This window comes from Cetorhinus maximus, chromosome 4, assembly GCF_964194155.1.
Source record: "Cetorhinus maximus chromosome 4, sCetMax3.hap1.1, whole genome shotgun sequence".
In the NCBI taxonomy this organism is placed as follows: domain Eukaryota; kingdom Metazoa; phylum Chordata; class Chondrichthyes; order Lamniformes; family Cetorhinidae; genus Cetorhinus; species Cetorhinus maximus.
The window spans coordinates 79,663,537-79,686,597 of record NC_135882.1 but is presented as its reverse complement, the minus strand read 5'-3'; the positions used below and the strand labels follow the sequence as shown (position 1 = coordinate 79,686,597).

Here is a 23,061-nt window from a genome sequence, read left to right as displayed (position 1 = left end):
GAGTCATTATCTAATTGTATCACAGGGGAAGATGAACAACCTGTTCCCATGTTGGTGTGAACTGAATATTTGGCGTTACTAAGTGTTGCTGGCAATCAGAGAACGTTTACAGTAAATGTTCAATTAATGTTTCAGCCTTTGCATCCTTGCTGCAAGGATAAAAATAAATATAAAAAAATTGAGTATTTTACTATTTTAATTGGCATTTCTATAGTGGAAGCGGAAAGCAGTAACATTTTCTGCAATGGTTCTTAATCTTAAGTCCCTTTGACCACTTGAGAAGTTTTTATAAAATAAACTTGTTCAAAAAAATCTGATTTTCCACCTGTATTTTGCAGCCATTCTAGTAATTACACTAAAAGTATCAATGAATTTATTTTCATTTTGGCAATACACCATGGAATATGATGGTCTTCTTCACCTCATTAATAAGATAAGAGAGGAATAAGACAAAGTATGTTCTTTTCATTGATACTTGTTTGAAAATTTTAAGTTCTTGAGAATCATTTGTGACAATCCTGTCTGGATTCAGATGTGTTCTTAAAGCTTTACTATCCAGAAACATTATAGGCCCGGATTTTGCAGTCACTGATTAAGCACTTGGTGCTCAAAGAAAGCTGCCCACAAATATCCAGCGACCTCTATGGTGTGGAATCCCCTTTCCCTACATCAGTCTGAATCTGGCGGCAATTCAAGGGGTTCTCCAGTTTACAACAACAGTGATGTCATCAAACTGAGTAAGCAGCCAATCACACTGAAGTATTCTCATAGACTCCATAGCAGGAAGTAAAATTCTTAGCTAAAGTTTTACAGAAAGCAAAATAAATGATTGGGACAGAAACATGGGATTAAGGTAGAAGCTGAAGAATCATAAACTTTAAAAAAAATTAAAATGTGATTTTCTTTAACATAACAGATAAATTAGACATTCCATAAATATAGCTTTTCAAGGACAGTGAGGCTGTTCATTAGTAATTATGAACTTAGTGCATCATCAAAAATACAATTACACTTCAACCAACAGGATGTAACTTTTTCAAGAGTTTTGATAGTGTACTAATGTACTAATAGTCTCAAGGGCAATTAGGGATGGGCAATAAATGCTGGCCTAGCCAGCGACGTACACACCCATGAACGAATAAAAAGGACACGTTTTAATCAGTTCAGTGATTAGGACTTGTCTGCACTCTAGAACGGAGTTGGGGAAAGGGAGGAACTTCAACAATGCACCCAATGAGGAAACGTACAATCACAAAGCAACTTCTGGATTTCTGCATATAACTGTGCATGTCTGAGCTCTAGGACTTGCTGTCAGTTTCAGAGTAATAATGATGGTGATGTTAGCCTTCTTCAGCATTACAGCTGCAAGTCCAGGCCGTAATTTCCAAAATCTTTAATTAGACAATAATCCATACAGAACTCCACGTTGTTATGATTTGGTGCAACAGTATATTTGAAGATTGTGGTGATAAATTTTTGCCATTTATGGTCACCAAAATACTTATTTAATTTATTTTTAAAATAATTCATTGTCGCTGGCAAAGTCATCATTTATTGCCCATCCCATCTTTCATATGAAGAAAACGTATGGATAGAGATATAAATCTATGGTCAATTTAGCTTATTTAAGCAAAAAAGGTCACATTGCAAAATGGTTTGTATTAGTTTAAAAAAACATAAATCAGGTGGTGATGAATAGCTCATCTCAATGGGCATTTCTTAAGAATATTGTTTGTAATATTTTTTACAGCTAATGTTGTTTCTGTACATGTGGGTTTAATTAGAGATTCTGGCAGCAAAAACCCATAATATCCAGTATCTCGCAGTTCAAATGCAAATGCGTAGGGAATGCCATGTTTATAGGCCCAATCCATAGAACTACCAGAAGTGACATCTGAAATGTAAAGGAGAAATGTATTATTAGAACTTACATTTCAATGTATATCACAAGATATTTATGGATGAAGATGACCATTTGTCTCATCTGAGTTCATCCGTCCAGTAAGTCTAACATCCTCAAAATGCTATTTTTTAATGATTCCAAGGATTTCACCACCAATGCACTATGCAGAAGTCCTTTCCTTTTTTTAAAAAGTCACTGTGTCTAAACAATTTCTTGAGATCAGCTCTCAATTTACACCATAGGAAGCCATTCCATCTATCATGTCCGTGCTGGCTCTTTTCTTGTGCTATCCAAAAATAATCCTGCTGCTCTTGTCTCACCCCATAGCCCTGTACCTCTCTCTTTTTCAACTATTTACTCAATTCTTCTTAAAGGAAACAATAGCTTCTGCCTCAATCACTCCATGTGGCTAAGCATTCTTTGTTGTAAGAAAATTTCTCTAATCCTTTCTCCTCACTGTCTTACTATTACTTCTAAATTGAAGACCTATATTTACTGACACCCAAACTAGGGGAAATAGTGTCTGGAATTTTCCGGTGTCATGGCAGGCTTGGCACGGGGGGCGGGGTGGGGGGGAGGGATGGAGAATATGACACGAAGGCCAAAATTCAGTTTTATGCCGTCGTGAAACTACTTTGCTAATCATCTGCTCCACCCGTCAATGGCGGGCCACATTTCCCACCGCCGCACATCAGGAGCATCATTTTAATACATTTGCATCTAATTATATGCCCTGCTCACTGGAATCAGCCCCCCACATCAAATTTATCGCTCACGTGGCCATGCACTTGGAAAAGTTCGTCAAAAGTGAGCAGTCTTCTGCAGCTGAGACTGTTCAGCTGCAGCTCCATTGACATGCTTGGAGTTGGGCCTCTGAAGCTTTTCTGCCCACTTAAGCAACGCAAAAGCATAAAAGTGCCACCAAATGCTATGAAGTTTTCATCCCTCGGGCACAGATTGCAAATTAATGTGCGTTTTAAGAGGCAGCAGAGCAATTGGCCAACTGGGCAAGTAGTACAATCCCCTTGTGATAGGTGGCCATGGTGCAGTCACTGGTAGAGGCACTCACAGCCCCTTGCAATGTTTTTATTAAAGTGTGGACCAATATCCATTATAGTTCAAGCTAACAGCACAGACTTGCAATTCAGGTTAGGAGAATGCCTGTGCCTGAGCTGAGAACACAGCATGCAGTCCAATGGCCGAAGCTGCCGCCAATCGGTCAAGTGGAATGGGGTGAATGTGGGTGGGGTTTTGGACAGCCAATGAGCGCACTACACGCTGGACACCTAAGTGGTGGGTTAGCACTTTCCTGCATGTGTGAAGGGGCCTTCAGACTTAACCAAGAGAAGCTCTTAGGACACATGTGCTAACCCTCCATCTCTCACTTTGATCCTGCAGGAGGACAACATGAGGATCATGGAACCTGGTGATTCAGCAGTATGCCTCATGGCTTTCAGAGATCAGAGAAGTAGAAGCAGAGAGCGGCGGAAGCACCTGGCTCGGTAAAGGGAGGAGCACCTCCCTCAAGATGAAGGGCCTGCAGTGTGTGCAGCTGAAGATCCAGAGTGAGCCATCACTCATAGGCGCCCTGCTAGACCCAGGGTCTACAGACTACGCCTGTCATTCCTGCAGATGACAAGGAACCAATGCCACCGAAGACTGTGCATGTCTAGGGATCTGGTCAGTCACATGTGCCACCTGCTGCAGGATTTGGTGCCATGGGGACATGGAAGGCATCTGCTGCCAGTGGCCATGAAAGTGACTGCAATGCTCAATTTTTATGCCAGTGGCTCCTTCCAGGGCTCCACAGGTGACCTGTGTGGGATCTCGCATGCCTCCAAGCACAAGTGTATCCAGGAGGTCACGGATGCCATCTTCACAAAGGCACAGAGCTTTGTGCATTTTGTCTGGGATCAGGAAAGCCAGGAAACAAGAGCGCTGGGATTTGTGCAGATATCTGGTTTTCCACAGTTGCAGATGCCAACAACTACATTCATGTGGCACTAAGATATCTGTAACAACAAGCAGTCAACTATGTCAACCGCAAAGGCTTCTACTCACTGAATGTTTAACTGGTGTGCGACCACCACAAACACATCCTGTAAGTCTGCACACAATTTCCAGGGAGCGTCCATGACTCCTATATCCTTAGCAGGTCTCAGATCCATGACATCTTCCAGCGTCCAGAGAAGCTACAGGGTTGGCTCCTTAGGGACAAGGGAAGACGTGGCTGATGTCACCCATGTAGCGGCCTCAGACTGCAGCAGAGTGACGGTACAACGAGGCTCATGCTGCGACCCAGACTTTGGGGGAGCAAACTTTTTTGAAAATGAGGTTCCAGGTCTGGTGGAACACTGCAATACAGTCCCCAGAGGGTGTCACACATCAGCCCAGTGAGTGTTAAGCCAGACCATCACTTTGATCTGAAGGTTACACACTGCGCAGAGAAGAAGCCCTGGACTGAGACACTTGCCTTTATCTTGTGCAGGAACCAAGGTTTCACATCTGTGTGACACGAACACTGTTCATCATAACAAGGAGCCATAGGCAAGGAAACATTCTTGGGAGTTTATTTACAATAGTGAACATTCTGTACAAATGATTAATACCCATGCCCAGGCTGTGCAGCTACACCTTCTTAACCTTCCTAACCCTGCCACTATGTTTTGGTGCTCCCCCAATCCACAGCGGAGGTGGAGGCAGCCTGCTGACAGCTATGTCCTGTCTATGATGACCTTGACGGACGTCCTCATGGAGTGTTGAGACCTGGAGGGTCCCGGCCTGCTTTCGGGGTCCTATTATGTGGCAGTGACACCCTCCTCGGCCTGTGGAGCTGGAGCTGCTGGGATCACAGGAAGAGGGCATTCGGATGGGCTAGACGCTCCCGGAGTCACCTAAGTGGATGGCCCTGGGGTGAGCATCTGCTGATTCTCCTCCCTATGGGTTCCCGAGGGCCCCTGGCTGACTCCTTGAGGAGAAGGGGAAGCTGGAGTGAGATCAAGCTGCCCCGCACCCCTCTCACATTGACACTGTTGGAGGCTAACAATGATGTCAGCGATGGAGTTCAGCCCTTGCAATGGTGCAGGACCGATGTCCTAGGCCTAGGTCTCCATGGCGGCCGCCATCCTCAGTGTTGACCTTAGTGCATTGGCACGTCAGCACTATCACCCCAACCTGATGGTGGACGTACTCCTCTATCCTGCCTTGCAATCTCAGGAGTGCAGCAGACATCCCTTCCTGATGTTCCCGAGCTTGCCTTTGCAGCTCCAGCAAATGAGGTATGACCGAGTCCAGAGGCTCCTCATCTGACTCGGACTCAGCAGATTTCTGGCCTCCAGCAGTCCTCTGAGTGCTGGAAAACTTGGAAGTCCCTGCTGCCACAGACAGTGCGGTGTGCTCACCAGATTGTGAGCTCGAGGCTACTTGAGAACTAGGTCCCACCGAGGTGTGTGTCTCTGCGCTGTTGGAGAGTGTGGGTGAGCGCTGTGATGAGTCTTCAATTAGGTTGTCATCAGATTCTTCTTCCAAGATGCCTTTGGGGCTTGAGATGACGACCTGGGTTGTGGACCCCCTTGGCTGTTTCCCAGATGTGCCTTGGAAAGCAAGGAGAGATAATTAATGCATGGCGGGAGACTGCGGAACAGAGGAACTGAATCACAGTATGGTTGTCTGATGGATGTTGCACTGTTGGATCCTCACTTGGTTGAGCACCACCGACCTCACTGTCAGCACAGGAACAGTCCAGATCACTACCGGCCGGTTGGAAGACTCCATTTCCAAAGTCTGTGAGGAGCAAGTCAGACACTTCTCCATCAGTCTGCGACCTCTCCCTTTTGTTGTGTGCTAGCTTGTCCTGCAAGACAGGAGATGGGGAGAGTGTAAGCAAGACACCTGCCAAGCCCGATGATAAGGATGCCTGGCATGTGTGCGTGGTGAGTGGTGCAATGGACGGGATGAGGACACGATCCGCAAGGCTAATGAAGGTGTGTGTGAGAGAGTGAATGGTGATGTCCCTGGATCTGGCAGTGAGTGAGATCCCTGTGGATATGTGATGGGTTTGTGAGTGTGTGAGTTGAGAGTGATGAGAAGAATGACTTACCCTGGCGGAACAGAAAAGATCATTCATCCTTTTTTGCACTGGGTGGCTGTCCTCTTTTGCAGGGCTTTGACACTGACCACTGCTGCCACCGCCTCCCATGTTGGATTGGTGACCTTGTTTGTTGGTCTTCACCCAGAATGGGGATAGAGGACTTCACCACAGGCCTCCACAGTATCCAGCAGGTGTCCGAGGGAGATGTCACTAAATTTGGGAGCAGCATGTTTCCTCCCTTTGTCAGCCATGACTTTCCAGCAGTTTCCAATGCCTTAGAGAGAGCTAGCTCTGTGCAAAGGCGCCCTTTAAATATGGTGCCCAGATTATTGAAGGCCTGCAGTGATGGCGGTGGGGGGGGGGGACAAATCAGAGACCACCCGGCTAGCGATCCGCTGTGTTTCCCAGAATCCATTGTTAATGAGGCGGGAGGCACCAGGAATGAGACAATACGGCGCAAAAAGCCGCCATTGCGGCCAGTGGGTAAAACATCCTTTCTCCCGCCCGTGTTTTGTGCAAATCTGGGACAATTCCGCCCAGTATTTCCTTACTGCGCAGGAGAACTGGAAGGCTGCTAATGTCATGCCACTATTCAAGAAGGGAAGGAAATAAACCAGGAAACTATACAACCTAACTGTGGGAAGTTATTGGAACAATTATCAGGGATAAATTAACTTTCATTTTGAAAGGCAATGAGCAATTAAGGAGAGCCAAGCAAACCATGTCTGACTAACTTAATTTACATCTTTAATGAGATAACAGAGAAGGCTGATCAAGGTAGTACAGTAGATGCATATATGCACTTTCAGAAGGCACTCAACAAAATGATATACAGGTTTGTTAAGAAGCTAGGAGCTCACAGAATTAAGAGAAAAGTGGCAGTGTGAAAGTACATAGAATAACAAAAATGAAGGCCATTTGGCCTGTAAGCGTTTATGCTCCACTTGAACCTCTTTCAATTCTTCCTCATCCAAATCTTCCACCATAGCCCTCTATTCCCTTCTCCCTCACATGCTTATCCAACTTCCCCTTAAATGCATCTATGCTATTCACCTTATTCCCTATGATTCTCACCACTCACTGGGTGAAGTGTTTCTTCTGAATCCCCTATTTGATTTCTTGGTGACTATCATATGTTGGTGGCCTCTAATGTTCTTCCCCACAGTATAGAAACAGAATTGGCGTAAGTGACAAGAAGCAAAGCATGGTGGTGCATGGAGTTTTTCAGACTGGGAGGTGGATTGCACTAGCGACCCTCAAGAGTCAGTTTTTGGTCCTTTACTCCTTACCGTTTTTATAAATGGCCTAGACTCAGGTGCAGAAACTAGCAGATGATATGAAATATGTCAACATAGTAGATAATGAGGTGAATAGTCACAGGTTTCAGGATGATGAAATGGATGGAAGCATGGTAGATAGAGTCAATGTGGAAAAGATGCACTGGGAAGGGACTAAAATGGAAGAACAGTAAACTATAAATGGGCAGAAAGTACACCTATCCTTAAAGGTGGTTAAAAAAGTATACAGGCATTTGGGTTTATAAAGACAAACATTGAATATAAAAGCAAACAGATCACACTAGAATGTTATAAACCACTAGTTTAGCCTCAGTTGGCAATCTGCAACCCATCCAACTTGAACCAGAAATGGATCCAAGGTCCCAGAAATCTGAAGGTCTTCATGTGCCATTTCTCCAGCTACACATTACCTATTTTATCCCACTATTTCTATATTCACTGGTGTGTGACACCATGAGCAATCCAGAGATGGCTATCTTTACAGTTCAGTTTTTTAACTTTCTCACTAGCTCCTGAAACTGACCGCAGGAAATCAACCCTTTTCCTTCCTATGTCATTGGTTCCAATTCTAACGCTGAATTTTGGCTGGTCCGCTTCCTCCTGTTCAAAGTGTTCTCAGTGATATCCTTTAGAGAAGCAACACACCATGCAGGACTCAGGTCATCAATTGCAAACCTATCCAATCCTCAATGATTATTGCATTTCTGGATGATGCCGTAACCCCTATGCAGTTGTTTGCCCAACACTGCCATGCATCTGCTCTAGACTGTACTTCTTCAGGGTATCATCACCCTTACTGGCATTCAACACTGAAAACCGGTTTGAGAGTCACACACTCCCAAAGGATTCTTGTGATGCCTGCCTCTTCCTACCCTTCTGGATGGCCACTCACTTACTATTCTCCTGAGCTCTCTGTAGCTGCAGGGTGACCACCTCCTGGAATGTACACTCAAGGAAATTCTCAGCCTTGTAATGAGTCCACCTGCTCCTCAAACTCAAACCATGAGCTTGAGCAACTGGAGGCATTTCCTGCACATTTTTCTTTTATTCATTCATGGGATGTGGGCTTCGCTGGCTATGCCAACATTTATTGCCCATCCCAAATTGCCCTTAAGAAAGTGGTGATGAGCTGCCTTCTTGAACCGCTGCAGTCCATGTGGTGTAGGTACACCCACAGTGCTGTTAGGGATTAAGTTCCAGGATTTTTACCTAGCAACAGTGAAGGAATGGCAATATATTTCCAAGTCAGGATGGTGAGTGGCTTGGAGGGGAACTTCCAAATGGTGGTGTTCCCATGTGTCTGCTGCCCTTGTCTTTCTATATGGTAGCAGTTGTGGTTTTGGAATGTGCTGTCTAAGACATCTTGGTGAGTTCATGCAGTGTAGATGGTACATACTGCTGCCACTATGCGTCGGTGGTAGAGGGAGTGAATGTTTTTGGATGGGATGCCTATCAAGCGTGCTGCTTTGTCCTGGATGGTGTCAAGCTTCTTGAGTGTTGTTAGAGCTGCACTCATTCAGGTAAATGGAGAGTATTCCATCACATTCTGGACTTGTGCCTTGTAGCTGGTGGACAGGCTTTGGGGAGTCAGGAAGTGAATTACTTGCTGCAGGGTTTCTGGCCTCTGATCTGCTCTTGTAGCTAAAGTATTTATATGTCTAGTCCAGTTCAGCTTCTGGTCAATGGTAAACCCTAGGATGTTGATGGTGGGGGATTCAGTGATGGTAATGTCATTGAATTTCAAGGGGCAATGGTTTGATTCTTTCTTGTTGGAGATGGTCATTGCCTGGCACTTGTGTGGCACAAATGTTACTTGCCACTTGTCAGCCCAAACCTGGATATTGTCCAAGTCTTGCTGCATTTGGACATGGACTGCTTGAGTATCTGAGGAGTCACGAATAGGCTGAACATTGTGCAATCATCGCTGAACATTCCACTTCTGACCTTAGGATGGAAGAAAGGTGATTGATGAAGAAGCTGAGAATGGTTGGGCCTAGGACACTACCCTGAGGAACTCCTGCAGTGATGTCCTGGACCAAGATGATTGACCTCCAACAACCACAACCATCTTCCTTTCTGCTAGTTATCACTCCAGCCAGTGGAGAGATTTCCCCCTGACCTAAGTTTTGCTAGGGTTCCTTGATGCCACACTCGGCCAAATGCTACCTTGATGTCAAGGGAAGTCACTCTCACCTCACCTCCATGTTTGAGCCAAGGCTGTATTGAGGTCAGGAGCTGAGTGGAACCCAAACTGAGCATCAGTGACCAGGTTATTGCTAAGCAAGTGCTGCTTGATTGCACTGTTGATGACCTCTTCCATCACTTTATTGATGATCGAGAGTAGACTGATGGGGCAGTAGTTGGCCAGGTTGGATTTGTTCTGCTTTTTGTTTGCAGGACATACCTGGGCAATTTTCCACATTACTGAGTAGATGCCAGTGTTGTAGCTATACTGGAACAGCTTGACTAGGGGTGCAGCAAGTTCTGAAGCACAAGTCTTCGGTACTATTGTTGCAATATTGCAGGGCCCATAGCCTTTGCCGTACTCAGTGTCTTCAGATGTTTCTTGTTATCAAGTGGAGTGAGATGAATTGGCTGAAGCCTGGCATCTGTGATGCTGGGGACCTCCGGAGGAGGCCGAGATGGATCACCCACTCGGAACTTCCGGCTGAAGACTGTTGCAAGCGCTTCAGCCTTACCTTTTGCACTGGTGTGCTGGGCTCTCCCATCATTAAGGATGGGGAGCCTCCTCCTCCAGTGAGTTGTTTAATTGTCCACCACCATTCACAACTGGATGTGGCAGGACTGCAGAGCTTAGATCTGAGATCCGTTGGCTGTTGGATCTCTTAGCCCTGTCTATCACTTGCTGCCTATGATGTTTGGCAAGCAAGTAGTCCTGTGTTTTAGCTTCACCAGGCTGACACCTCATTTTTAGGTGTGCCTGGTGCTGCTCTAGGCATGCCCTCCTGCACTCTTCATTGAACCAGGGTTGATCCCCTGGCTTGATAGTAATGGTAGAGTGGGGGATATGCCCGGCCATGAGGTTACAGATTGTGTTCGAGTATAATTCTGCTGCTGCTGATGGCCCACAGCACCTCATGGATGCCCCGTCTTGAGTTGCTAGATCTGTACGAAATCTATCCCATTTAGCACGGTGGTAGTGCCACACAACACGATGGAGGGCATCCTCAATGTGAAGACGGGACTTCATCTCCACAAGGATTGTCCTGTAGTCACTCCTACCAATACTGTTAAGGACAGATGCATCTGTGGCAGGCAGATTGGTGAGGATGAGGTCAAGTATGTTTTTTCCTCTTGTTGGTTTCCTCACCACCTGCTGCAGACCCAGTCTAGCTGCTATGTCCTTTAGGACATGGCCAACTCAGTCTGTGGTGGTGCTACCAAGCCACTTGTAGTGATAGACACTGAGGTCCCCCACCCAGAGTACATTCTGTGCCTTTGCCACCCTCAGTGCTTCTTCCAGTGGTATACAACATGGAGGAGTACTGACTCATCAGCTAAAGGGGGTGGGGTGGTACATGGTTTCTCACACATGTTAATGAGAGATTTAAAACTTGTTTAAGGGCCCCATAGTATTAAGGTTTGTAAGGGTCAATGTGTGGGACTGTGTAAATCGCACCTTCCATAATGATGAGGTAAGAGAACACATGACTAGGAGAGAAGAGGGAGTATGTTCATCATTGTAACACATAGTCATGGATAGCTGTACATAGTTCAGCTGTATAAAATAAACCAGCTGCTGTTTGAACATACCAACATCTCAGTAATCTTTCAAAAGTTAGACCAACCAATATACAACATGTTGGCAGTGGTGATGGACCCCAAAACACTGAAAATTCAACATTAAAGAAGATTAAATGTCAGACCTGTAAAAGTGGCACCAAAACTGCAGAACCCTGTAAGACATAATTGAAGAACTCCAAAGCTGCTCCATAGATGAAGTGGAGGCAGCAAGAGTCAGAAAATCAATTTTCAAAGTCATTCATGGCTGCACCATAGCATATGCTGTGAAGAAAATTCTGATTCAACAATCGTAGGCTTTGAATCAGAGAACCAAGCAAAGATCGTGGAACTGGTGAGTAACCCTTAAAAAGGGTAACAATCGATTTTAATGGAGCACTGGGCAGGCAGCACTGGAAAACCAGATCCTGAGCAAGGACGGGATACAGGTCCAAGGTCGGCGTCGTTACATCTGGTGACTGTGAGGCAGCATAAAAGAAAAGGTGCCACAAACATTCGCTGATCCAGGGGAAGGGAATGAAGAGATTATTGAAATAATGTAAAGCAAAGCAGTTGTAACAGTTTTGCAGCATTCAGGAAATAAATACCAAGTCTAGCTGAGAGGTCCCCGAAGGAGAGACAGTGACCGTAGCGGGACTCAGTGAGAGGCTGTACAGCATGGGAATGCTTTAAATACTGGAAGGAAAATTTAAAATTTCAGGTAAATCACCTAAAAGCTTAGAAAAGCCATGGATCTGCAATTTATGCTACCTGAGAAGGTTAGACACATTGGAGGACCAAATCAAACTCAAAACTGGGTACTTGGGAGGAAAAGATTCTTGAGGTTCCGAATTGCTTCAGGATTGGAAGCTGAACAGGTCAACACATTACTTTCCTCCATAGGAACAGTAGTAGATGCTGTTATTGCAGGACAGGGCATCAATGAGACCTCTGATAAATCTGAAGAAGTCTTAAAACCCTTTGATAACTATTTCAACCTGAGGAGCAATAACATTCTGGAAAGAGCCAAATTTAACAAAAGGGCAGAAACCAGACGAACCAATAGATGCTTTTATTAATGACCTTTACAGGCTGGGTGAAGGATATGAGTATGGTGACCTAAAAAGAGAATTAATATGAGACCGCATTCTAGTCAGTGTTACTAATGAATCCCTATCAGACTTATTGCAATCTAAGGAAGACCTCACCTTCGAAAAAGCACTGGTAAGACAAACAGAGGTCTGTAAAAAGAACAGGGCAATACTGAGAAGTGAAGATAAACCTTGGCTCAGGAAATCTCCAGTGACCATACAGTTCTTTAAGCCTAGGAATGCAAAAACAAAAATCAGAAAAGAAGGTATAATTGGAGGCAAAGTACAACACGCCATAAAACCCCACCAGCGCTGTGGCACCAAAAAGAACCACAGGTGCGAACAGTGTCCTGCAAACTTGCAGAATCTTTCTCTGCAAAAGAATTGGCCATTTTGGGAAGACGTGCTAAAGTAAAACCTCTAACTTCGCAGGTTTCAAAGAAAAAGTCTTCATGCATAAGACTATTCTTCAAGTTGAAGAATTTCTGCCAGACGAGGAACAAAAATATTTCCTGACTGAGATCAATGACCTTAACCATGCATTCTGGAACACAGATATATATGTCAATGGACATATCATCGACTTTAAACTAGATACTAGAACGAGTGTAATGGTTTCATCAGACAACGAACCATGGCTACCAACCTATTGCCTGCAGCCAACGGAAACCCAGCTACACAGTCCAGGAGGGATTGAACTAAAAGTCAAGGGAAAGTTACAGGCAACACTTTAATACAAGGGAAAACAGATATTGGTAACATTATATGTTCTACAGAATCAGGAATTCTTTCTTAGACCTCAATCTTATCAGGAAAGTGGATGAAGTCAATCAACAAGAACCCAGATGTGACTTCAGAAAAAACTTCCCAAAATTATTTACAGGTCTGGGAAAACTTAAGACGGAATATAGCATTACTTTGCAAAGCGATGCTAAACCTGTGTGTCTTTTCACACCTAGGAAGATACCACATCCACTAATGAAACAGGTCCAACTACAGCTGGAAGAAATGGCCAGGATGACAGTCATCTCTCCTGTCACTAAGCCTACAGAGTGCTGCGCTGGAATGGTTCCGGTTTCTAAACCTAATGGATCCCTTCACATTTGTGTAGAGATAACTCAACTTAATAAGACCGTAGCGAGGGAAATCCATCCAGTTTCCTTACTGGATGAAAGCTTGGCGAAGCCAAAATTAGATGCCAACAGTGGCTTTTGGCAAGTGCCTTTGGATGAGAAATCAAAATTACTAGTGATCTTCATATTCCGTTTGAGAGATTTTGGTTTAAACTTTTTTTAATTTGGTATGACATCAGCATTGGAAATTTTCCAAAGAACCATGTCTAACAGTCGACAGGGCCACAAAGGGGTAATATGTCAGGTAGACGATATCTTAGTCTATGGTGAATCTGCCGAAGAACATGCCCTGAGGGTTAAAGCAATTTTAAACCACCTGCAAGAAGATCTGACACTTAATGAAAGTGTGAATTCTCAAAAACATCTATAAGGTCTGACACTTAATGGAAGTGTGAATTCTCAAAAACATCTGTTCATTTCTTGGGGCACATTGTTAATAGCAATGGCATAATGGCAAACCTGCAAAAACAAGAGTCATTAGTGAATTCCCAATCATTACTTCCATCCCAGACCTTCAACGATTTCTTGGTATGATTAATCAGCTGGCAAAATCCCTGCCTAACCTAGCAAAAGTTACTGAACCCTTAGGGCAGCTATTAAAGAAAGCCCAAGCATGGTGTTGGGATGCACATCAGGTACAGGCATTTCAAAAAGTTAGATCCATCTCTACCGACCACAATTGCAGCCAACACCTCATTCTACAGGGGTGGGGGCAGTCCTTTTTCAAGACCAACCAGATGGGTGTCATAGCTAGGTTTACTGTGTGTCTCAGGCATTGTCTGATACTGAGAGAAGGTACACAGTCATAGAGGAAGAGGCTCTCTCAGTCACACACACACAGGGGAGTTCTTGATTATATCATTGATTTAAAGGTCATCATACAGACAGACCACAACCCCCAGTTTCTTTACTTGATGAAAAAGAACTTGCCAGAATGTCCCCTGAGGATTCAGAGATTCCGATTGAGATTAATGCTCTTTGCCTATGAAATGGTATATGTCCAGGGCAAGCTGCAAACAACAGCAGACACATTGTTCAGAGCCACCGTTGACCAACCTATACAACAGGATGTTAACCTCAATAATGAATTGAGTCATATTTTCAGCTAGTTGCAACATGATTGCTGGCAAGCTCAAAAAAAGTGCAAGAAATTTGTCACACGCAGGATGAGAAATACATTCGCATTCACCAATACTGGACACATGGTTGTCTGTCCCCAGCAGTGTCCCAGTGGTACGGTGATGAAAAACTACTTCCAGCAAAGGAAGCACTTTACCATGGTGGATGAGTTGCTGGTATATGATGAGAGGCTGGTGATTCTGGTCTCACTTCGGCCAGAGAGCTTGGAAAGAATATACCAGGGCAACATGGGTATCACGAAAGAGCACGGGATGTCTTCTGTGTGAAGGGAATATCGCGATCTTTCAAAGAAATGATTTCTCAGTATCACGTGGGCGCAGTACACAGACAGAACAAAGGGGAATCCCTTTATCTCAATTCAATTCCCATCCAGACTGTGGAAATGTCTGGGGATGGATTTATGTTTAATAGAAAAGCCTTCTTTATTGTCATTGATTACTTCTCCAGTTGGATCGGCATCAAACACCTATACACTATGACCACTGAGACAGTTATTCGGGCTTTAAAGAGAATCTTTGCAACACACAGCATTCCAGACCAGGTTGTCTCTGATAATGGTCCATAAGTTGCCAACAACTGCTTCACACATGTTGCAGATAGCAATGGGTTTGTGTGTAAGAAATTGAAGCCTTTAATAAGCAGGTATTTTCTAGATTTTATGGGATCAACTAAACAGCCTTGATTCTCTCTCTGGGGAGAGGATTTCTAAACACTTTGACCTCTAAACAGTCTTAGTTTAGACTGCCATGTTGACATTCCTAAGCTGGCAGGATAGCGTTTTGTGCATTCCCTTATCTATGCAAGTGATTAGAAAGGGCCAGGATATGACCCACAGCAAGATGTAAACTAAAAAGCTGACCTCGACCAGGGTGACGAACAAGGGAGGGTGGTAACCACCCTGACGTTTTGAGTACCTGTCCTGTATCCATTGGTCAGAATAGTTAGATAGATGATTGGCACTGGGTAAGCTGCAAGCCCCCCAAAAAAGGGTATATATATTGGTGTCATATTGGTGGCAGGGGGCTGAGATGCTGGTGAGGCGGCAGTGCTCACTGGGCAGCTGCCTTCTTCAGGTGGAAGATGGACCAGGGGAGAAAGATGAAGTGAAGAGTTTCCTAACACTTTGACTAGAGAGCAGAATGTTGTTATCACAATCTCCTGAGATCAACACACTTTAAGAACCGTCCATTTGTCCTCCGGATTTGATAAACTGCTCTCAACTGTTACGAGTTGTATACTTTTTCTGTAAAATTAGTTAATGTATCATATCTAAATTCTTGTTTCTTAACAGACTTAATAAACCATCTTAAAATTACTTATGACAAGTCAACTGCCTATTTAGGTATCTTTGGGCCTGAACCCAGAAATCATACATGTGCATCTCACAAGTTCCCCAAGATATCCCCAGTCCAATGATGAAGTCGAAAGGAGCATCCGAACCATCAATTCACTGCTAAAGAAGAACAAGGATTGTCCAACTGCACTCCTAAATCACAGGTCTACTCCACTGCAATGTAGATTGGTACCATCAGAACTGTTGATGGGCAGAAAGCTCTGAACACAGATTCCCATGCTACCCAAAAAATTACTTCCAGTGCTAGAAGTCCAGGACTATCGAAGAGTTCAAGAACAAGAGCAGTCCTATCAAAAATAACGGCTTACAAGTATAACCAAAGGTACCATACCAGGAACCTACCAGGTTGATGGAAGGAGAAAAGGTATGGGTACAAGACCAGGGGAAAGAAGGAGTAACAATCCAGAGAGATGACGATCTACATACTTCAGAAGGTACTATACATAGAAACTGGAAGAATCTTATTTCTATTCATGAAGGAGGACAATCAGTCATACATTTGGGAGAACGATGTTGAGTCAAAAATTAATAAAGAACCAGATACTACAACTCTCAATGAAGACTATCCAAGTCAAGAAAAAGGAGTTCAAAGAGGGACTACTGATTTTCTATCTGACAAGAGCGCAATCAGGGAGAGTTGTGAAGCCTCCTGACAGATAAAATCTTTTATGTTAGAGACTTCGGGGGAGATGGGGTAGTATGTAAATATGAATATAAAAAGTATGGATGAAGACTTGGGGGGAGATGCCCTTCTCAAGGGCAGTTAGGGATGGGCAATAAATGCTGGCCTAGCCAGCGACGCCCACATCCCATGAATGAATTTTTAAAAATGAGGGTTTGTAAGAGTTAATGTGTGGGACTGTGTAAATAGCACCTCCCATAATGATGAGGTAAGCGAAAAAAAGATTAAGAGAGGAGGGGGAGAATGTTCATGGCTTCAGCAGTGTAACACCTAGTCATGGATAGCTGAGCATAGTTCAGTTATATAACTGAACCAGTGTTGTCTGAAGTCTCAGTAATCATTCCGAAGCTAGACTAACCAACATAAAACAGGCCCCTGTCTGAAACTGATCAGAAACAGCCAAACATTCTCCACTCAGTTTTCTGGTTTCTTCTACAGCCCAACCAGCAGTCCTTAAAGGAACTACAGGAGGCCAGAAACCGAAAGATTTTTTTTTCTCTCATCTTACTTTACCTTACCATTACTTGCTGGCATCCATCACTCCTATATTCTTCCTCTCCCTTTAGGACCTTCCAGGGGGCCTATAATTTTTTGTTTAGTGTCGTGCAAGTGGCACAAAATATCATTCTCCTCAAAACTACCTCATGCACTATCAAGTCCACTTCTACAGCCATCAAACAAAGGGTGAGGTACTGGTTTGCTCTTCCATTTGCCTCACTCTCATGGCAACACATCAGATTTCCTTTGCCATCATTTTTGTTGATCATTTCTTAGCCTTCTTGACAAAGGTTGCTAAATGAATTGAGACAACCTTTGTTCCTTTTCAAATGCTTCCAGAATTTATGTTTCACTGTAGTCTAAAATTCACCTTTAATTGTTGCATTCCTTATAAATTTCGCATACACAATTGTTGACTCCCATCGAGCACTCTCTGTAGTTGTCCAAAGCCACCCTGAAAACCGTGCTAATGAGCCAGCTATGAAAATTTGAGAACAACAATGCACTTTTATTTGAGTTTGTCTAAAATCAGCTGATAACCCTTCAAGTCTGAACTGCACCATTATTTATTTTGCAACAGGTATGAATGGGACTAGAAGACAGAATAGAGGTGGTCGACAAAGGAGAACTGTTGGAGAAAAAAAGTTTGGAAGGAGGGAGAGCTGGTTGGTGTTTAATTGTAGACTTTTATCAGAATGAGCTGCTTATTCGCTGGTGACCTTATGTGTCTGGCATTTAAAAAATACATTTTACATTTTGAGCATTTGTAATTTTTGTTTTTTTAATTTTGTATGCATCTTTCCTATATCTTTATTGACATTTTATTTACCCATTTTTAATTATTTTTCAATGTCTCCACAATATATTTAGGTATCACTTACCAGTTCTTTAACTTCCTAAATTTTCAAAAATCATTTTTGTTGATCATTTACCCAGTTAACTCCACTTTACAACAGCTGTTGGAATTCTTGATCCTTGAAAGTTACCTGTTTTTCTTGTTCCCACCTTTGTTTTGTTCAGACCTATCAAAGCGCTCACACAATCAATTTTGACAACAGCCCAAACATTAACCTATCTTTTCCCCATGGATGCTGAAGAACCTGATGTGTATTTTCAACACTTTCTATTTTTATTAAGGAAATAGTCACTATGACTATTCATAACTTTCAATTCATTTGACGTTATACTCGCTTTTGTATTACTTTGGTTAGAATTATCTATTGTACACGTGATTGCGCTTTTGTTCCCTTGAGCCCAATTCAAACATTATCAATTTTAAAAACTTACACAAAGTGCTAGAAGCCGGCCCATATTTGTATTTGATACCATACGCTGAGTAAAGAGCATTGACAGCACTAAATGCTACAGATTCCTGAAAAATGAAACAAAAAAGTAAAGCTTGTTAAAGAATTTTAATCTCAGTTGAATAAAAAGCCTGCATTGTTTGGTGAAGCTGTTAACATCAAAGTAAATCACAATGAGTGATTTTAGGGAGCACCATATGCCATATAACTCATTAAATTAATATAATTTCAATTTATGGGGCTATACACAAACAATACTTTAATCTTGTTTATTTTGGTTCCATTATTTTGTTTTAGACAACAATTCATAAAGAGTGTCCAATTTTGTAATCATTTAAATAATTTGACTATTTCCATACTAAAATTATTAGTTTCTGATTTTTTTGTAAAAAATCTTTGCAATCAATAACTGAAACTCACACTGCCATGTGTATTTTTTAAAAATAAGTTCACATAGAATCTAAAGTTCAAAATTTCAAAGTATACCCAAAAGACGAGCTCAACTCACCTCTAAAATGTTGCTTATTAATTGGTAGTACATAAATTGAAACTCACTCTGTGAAATCTGCAATGAACAAAGGATGACTAAAGTATCACTGAAATGTCTACTTTGAAGCTTCCAGTCGATGTTTTGTTGCTGCAGTATACGATGGATATTTAATAGTGGAGCTTAAGCAACTTATACTGGCCAATGTATGCAAATATTTAATCTATAAATATTCAACCTCAACTGGTGGGGTTATTCACTCTTGAAATACGCTCTGGCCCAAATATTGCTGCTGGAGCGGGTTCTCAAAAACAACAGAACAGGGAGGTTGAGGCTGAGCTGCTGTTTATGCAAGGCAATGGGTGTAGCAATGTAAATTAACTATCAAGTTATTGTGATTTGTAACTCAGGGCGGAATCGTCTGGTCCCATTGGTGGTGGGTGTCATGGTGGGCATGAGCAGGCTATATGGCAAGAAGGCCAAAAATCGGTTTCACGCTATCGTGAAACCAGTTCGTGCTCGACCACTCCACCCGTCAATGGCGGGCCGCATTTCCCACCGTTCAAGATTGGGAACTTAATTTTAATGCATTTGCATCTCATTATTATGCCCTCACACCAGAATCATGCCCCGTCAAATTTACCATTCAGGCCTGTGAGAGTTCAGGACAGCATGCTTCACGGCTGCCTTTAAAAGGTGTGCACCTGGTGAGCTGAACTTTGAGGGGAAGTGCACACAACCTTGTGCTGCGACGGCACGAGGACCTGGCTGCGGGGGAGATGGAAGAGCTGCACGTCTTCTCCGATGAGGAGGACGTTGAAGGGGATAATGGTGATGAGGTTCTCGAAGGCGAGGATGCCGGTGATGAGGCCATTGCACTGGCCAGATGAGGCAGGAACACTCAGGAGGCCCTCATAACATTAAGATTCATGGACGATGATGACGAGATGCAGTGGAGACAGTCCTGGCATCTTCACCTTGCATCTGTGAACATTTAACTCCTGTGTGGCTGATGGCAGCGCACATACACTCAGTGCCCAGGCTCATGTCATGGAGACATAGCGGCGGCCCTAATAGTCGCTAGATTCCAGGAGGGTGATGACCACATGCAGTGAGGACACTCCATAGATCTTCACATTGCCTCCGTGAATGTCTGACTCCTGTCTAGCTGAGGGCAGCTCGCTTGTATTCTGTGATCAGGGTCATATTATGGAGACTCAGCCATGGAACTTTAAATGCACCTGATCATTTGTCAGCCTTCAGCACCTGTCCCATTCAAGAGCACACTGTCACCGGACCAGCCCCACCTCAAAGGCACAGAGAGACTGACGGAACTCTGTGACGCCTGCCCACTCTGGCAGCAATGACAGGCACCATTGAGGTGCAGGCATCACTAATGTGTCCAGTGAGTGTGAAACTGGGCTATCATTTGTTCTGAAGGTTACAGCTGCACAGGGAAGAGGCCCTGGACTGAGACACCTGCCTTAGGAACCAAGGTTTCACATCTGAGTGACACGAACACTGCTCATCATAACAAGGAGCCATGGGCAAGGAGACCTTCTTGGAAGTTTATCTACAATAGTGAACGTTATGTACAAGTGATTATCACCTGTGCCCACGGTGTGCAACTACATTTTCTTTACCCACCCAGTGTGGAAAGGGGTGCCGAGAGGAAGGAGGACCTCCTTGTGAACTTACTCCTGGGCCTGGCCAAGTTGCCCATTAACAGGTCCAGGCAGCAGGCGATCAAGGGGGCTGTCCAACCCGACTGTCTGCCCGTCTTCCGCAGCTATATTCGTGGCCGATGTCCTTGGAGAGGGAGCTCGCGGTGACCACCGGCACCCTCGAGGCCTTCCATGCTTGCTGGGCACCTCGGGGACTGGGATGTTTTATCAACCCTTTTAATCGCATTTTGGTTTAATGTTTGTAAGTTTCCTTTGAATTTTGTCTTTTGTTTTTGCAGTTTCCTTTAAGGGGCTGCTTTTACTTTGTCCCTGATTTTGTTAATTTAGTTTAATCAAAAGAGTTACATTTTCTTTACCCACTCAGTGCGGAGTGGGGCTGGGAGGGGGGAGGACCTCCTCGTGAACCTGCTCCTGGGCCTGGCCAAGTTGGCAATTAACAGGTCCAGGCAGCAGGCAATCTAGGGGGTTGACCAACCCAACTGTCTGCCCCTCTTTCACGGCTAAATTCATGGCCGGGTGTCCCTGGAGAGGGAGCACGCGATGTCTGCCGGCACCACTGAGGCCTTCCATGTTCGGTGGGCACTGTGATGTTTTATTAACTCCTTTAATCACATTTTGATTTAATGTTGGTAAGTTTCCTTTGCATTTTGTCTTTTGTTTTTGCAGTTTCCCTTTGAGGGGCTGGCTTTTACTTTGTCCCTTGAATTGTTGATTTAGTTTATTTGTTTTGTAACAAATGAGTTACATCTTCTTAACCTTCCTAAGCCTGCCTGTCTTGGTGCTCCCCTGAAATCCACAGTGAGGGTAGAGGCAGCCGGCTGACTGTGACAGCCTGACTATGATGACTTCGGCATGCGTCCTCTGGAGGGCCAAGACCTGGAGGGCCCCGATCCTTGCTGTGGGCCAGCTGCACCCTCCTCAGCTTGTGGAGCTGGAGCTGCAGGGGTAACAGGAAGAGGGGATATGGATCAGCTGGGCAGCCCCGGAGTAATCTGAGTGGATGGCCCCGGGGGGTCGAGCTGCTGGTCCTCTTCCCTATGGGTGCCCGAAGGCTCCCGGCTGACTCCTTGAGGAGAAGGGGAAGCTAAAGTCAGATCGAGCTGCCCTGCACCCCTCTCACGTTGACACTGTTGGAGGCTAACTATAGCGTCAGTAATGGAAGGCAACCCTTGCAGCAGGGCAGTACCAATGCCCTGGACCAAGATCTCCATAGCTGCTGCCATCTTGCCAGTGTTGACTTTGGGACATTAGCATGCCAGCACTATTACCTTGGACTGAAGGCGGACAGACTCCTCCATCGTCCCTTGCGATCTGAGCAGTGCACCAGACATCCCTTCCTGATGTTCCCATGATTGTCTTTGCAACTCCACCAACTGAATGAGCACCAAGTCCAGAGACTCGTCATCTGCTTTGGATTCAGGAGATTCATTGCCTCCAGCAGCCTTGTGATCCCAAGGCTGCTCTACATCTAGGTCCCACCGAAGTATGTGTCACTGCGCTGGTGGAGGGTGTGGGTGAGCACCATGATGGGTCTTCAATGGTGCCGCACTCAGGGTCCTCAGCTGAGGTGCTCTTGGCACTGGGGCCGGGACTAAGGTTGCCTGACGTGGCAGATGTGCCTAGGACAGCAAGTAGAGATTATTAGTGCTTAGCTCATATTTACACACAGAACAGTGGGCTCAGAGTAGCTTTGAGATAGAGATGATGTGGTGCAGGATCCTTACATGGCTGTTCACCGCCGAACTAACCGTTACAGGAACAGCCCACATCCTCTCTGGTCAGCTCCAATGCATGACTCTGGAGCGGAGTAAGGACCTTGATGTCTGGCACTCCACCCCCTGTCTGGGACCTCTCCTACTGATTGTGTGCGATCTTGTCCTGCATAAAGACAGGTGGAGGGAGTGTGAGCCAGGTGCAAGCCAGGCCAAATGAGAAGGATGGCAGGCGTGTGTATGTGCTGAGTGGAGCCATGGACAGGATGAGGAGGCAGTCTCCAGAGGAGATTAGGCCTGATGGAGATGTGAGGGTGTGTGTGTGAGAGTGAATGCAGATGTCCCTTGAGCTGGCAGTAAGTGAGATGCCAGTGAACATGTGATGGGCTTGCGAGTGGGTGAGTTGACAGTGAAAAGGTGGTTGACTTACCCTGGCAGCACGGATGAATCATTCATTCTTTTTCTCCATTGGATAGACGACCTCTTGTACGCAGCATTGGCACTGACCACCTCTGCCACCGACTCCCAAGCCAGAGTGGTGAGACTTATGGGCTTCTTGCGGCTAGAGTGGGGGTACAGGACATCACGGTGGGCTTCCTGTCATGAAAGTATAATAATTCTCATAATATGATTGTGATTTATTGTAAAAGTAGGTTAATAGTGGGGTTTGGATAGTTTCTCTGTGTGTGTGGAATTTAATTGAATTGGATACAGCTGGTCTGGAGGCTTTGACTCATCAAAAGAAGCTAGGTTTGAAATGCTAAATACATAAACATGGCTGAAATCTTAGAACGTAAGGTGAGGAGAATTTGCTTTTTTAGATAAATCAGGGCAGTTTGAATTTCGAAGAGATAGCAGGATGTTTAACCTAGCCAGAGAAGCTAGGCCAAGCAATGTGTTTATTTTTCCCAAAGATGACTAACAATATTAGCACCATGAAAAG

At 44.4% G+C, this 23,061-nt stretch overlaps 1 protein-coding gene across 1 annotated transcript in view; it reads right to left on the bottom strand.

Annotated features, from left to right (window-relative positions):
• Positions 1-1,700: 1,700 nt before the first annotated feature.
• cpa6 (carboxypeptidase A6) overlaps positions 1,701-23,061 on the bottom strand; it is a 136,866-nt gene continuing 115,505 nt past the window's right edge. The window contains exons 9-10 of the mRNA XM_078541231.1: positions 18,218-18,302; positions 1,701-1,894 (exon numbers count right to left, since the gene is read on the bottom strand). Coding sequence (XP_078397357.1) covers positions 1,701-1,894; positions 18,218-18,302 — 279 coding nt within the window. The remainder of the gene's footprint in view (positions 1,895-18,217; positions 18,303-23,061) is intronic.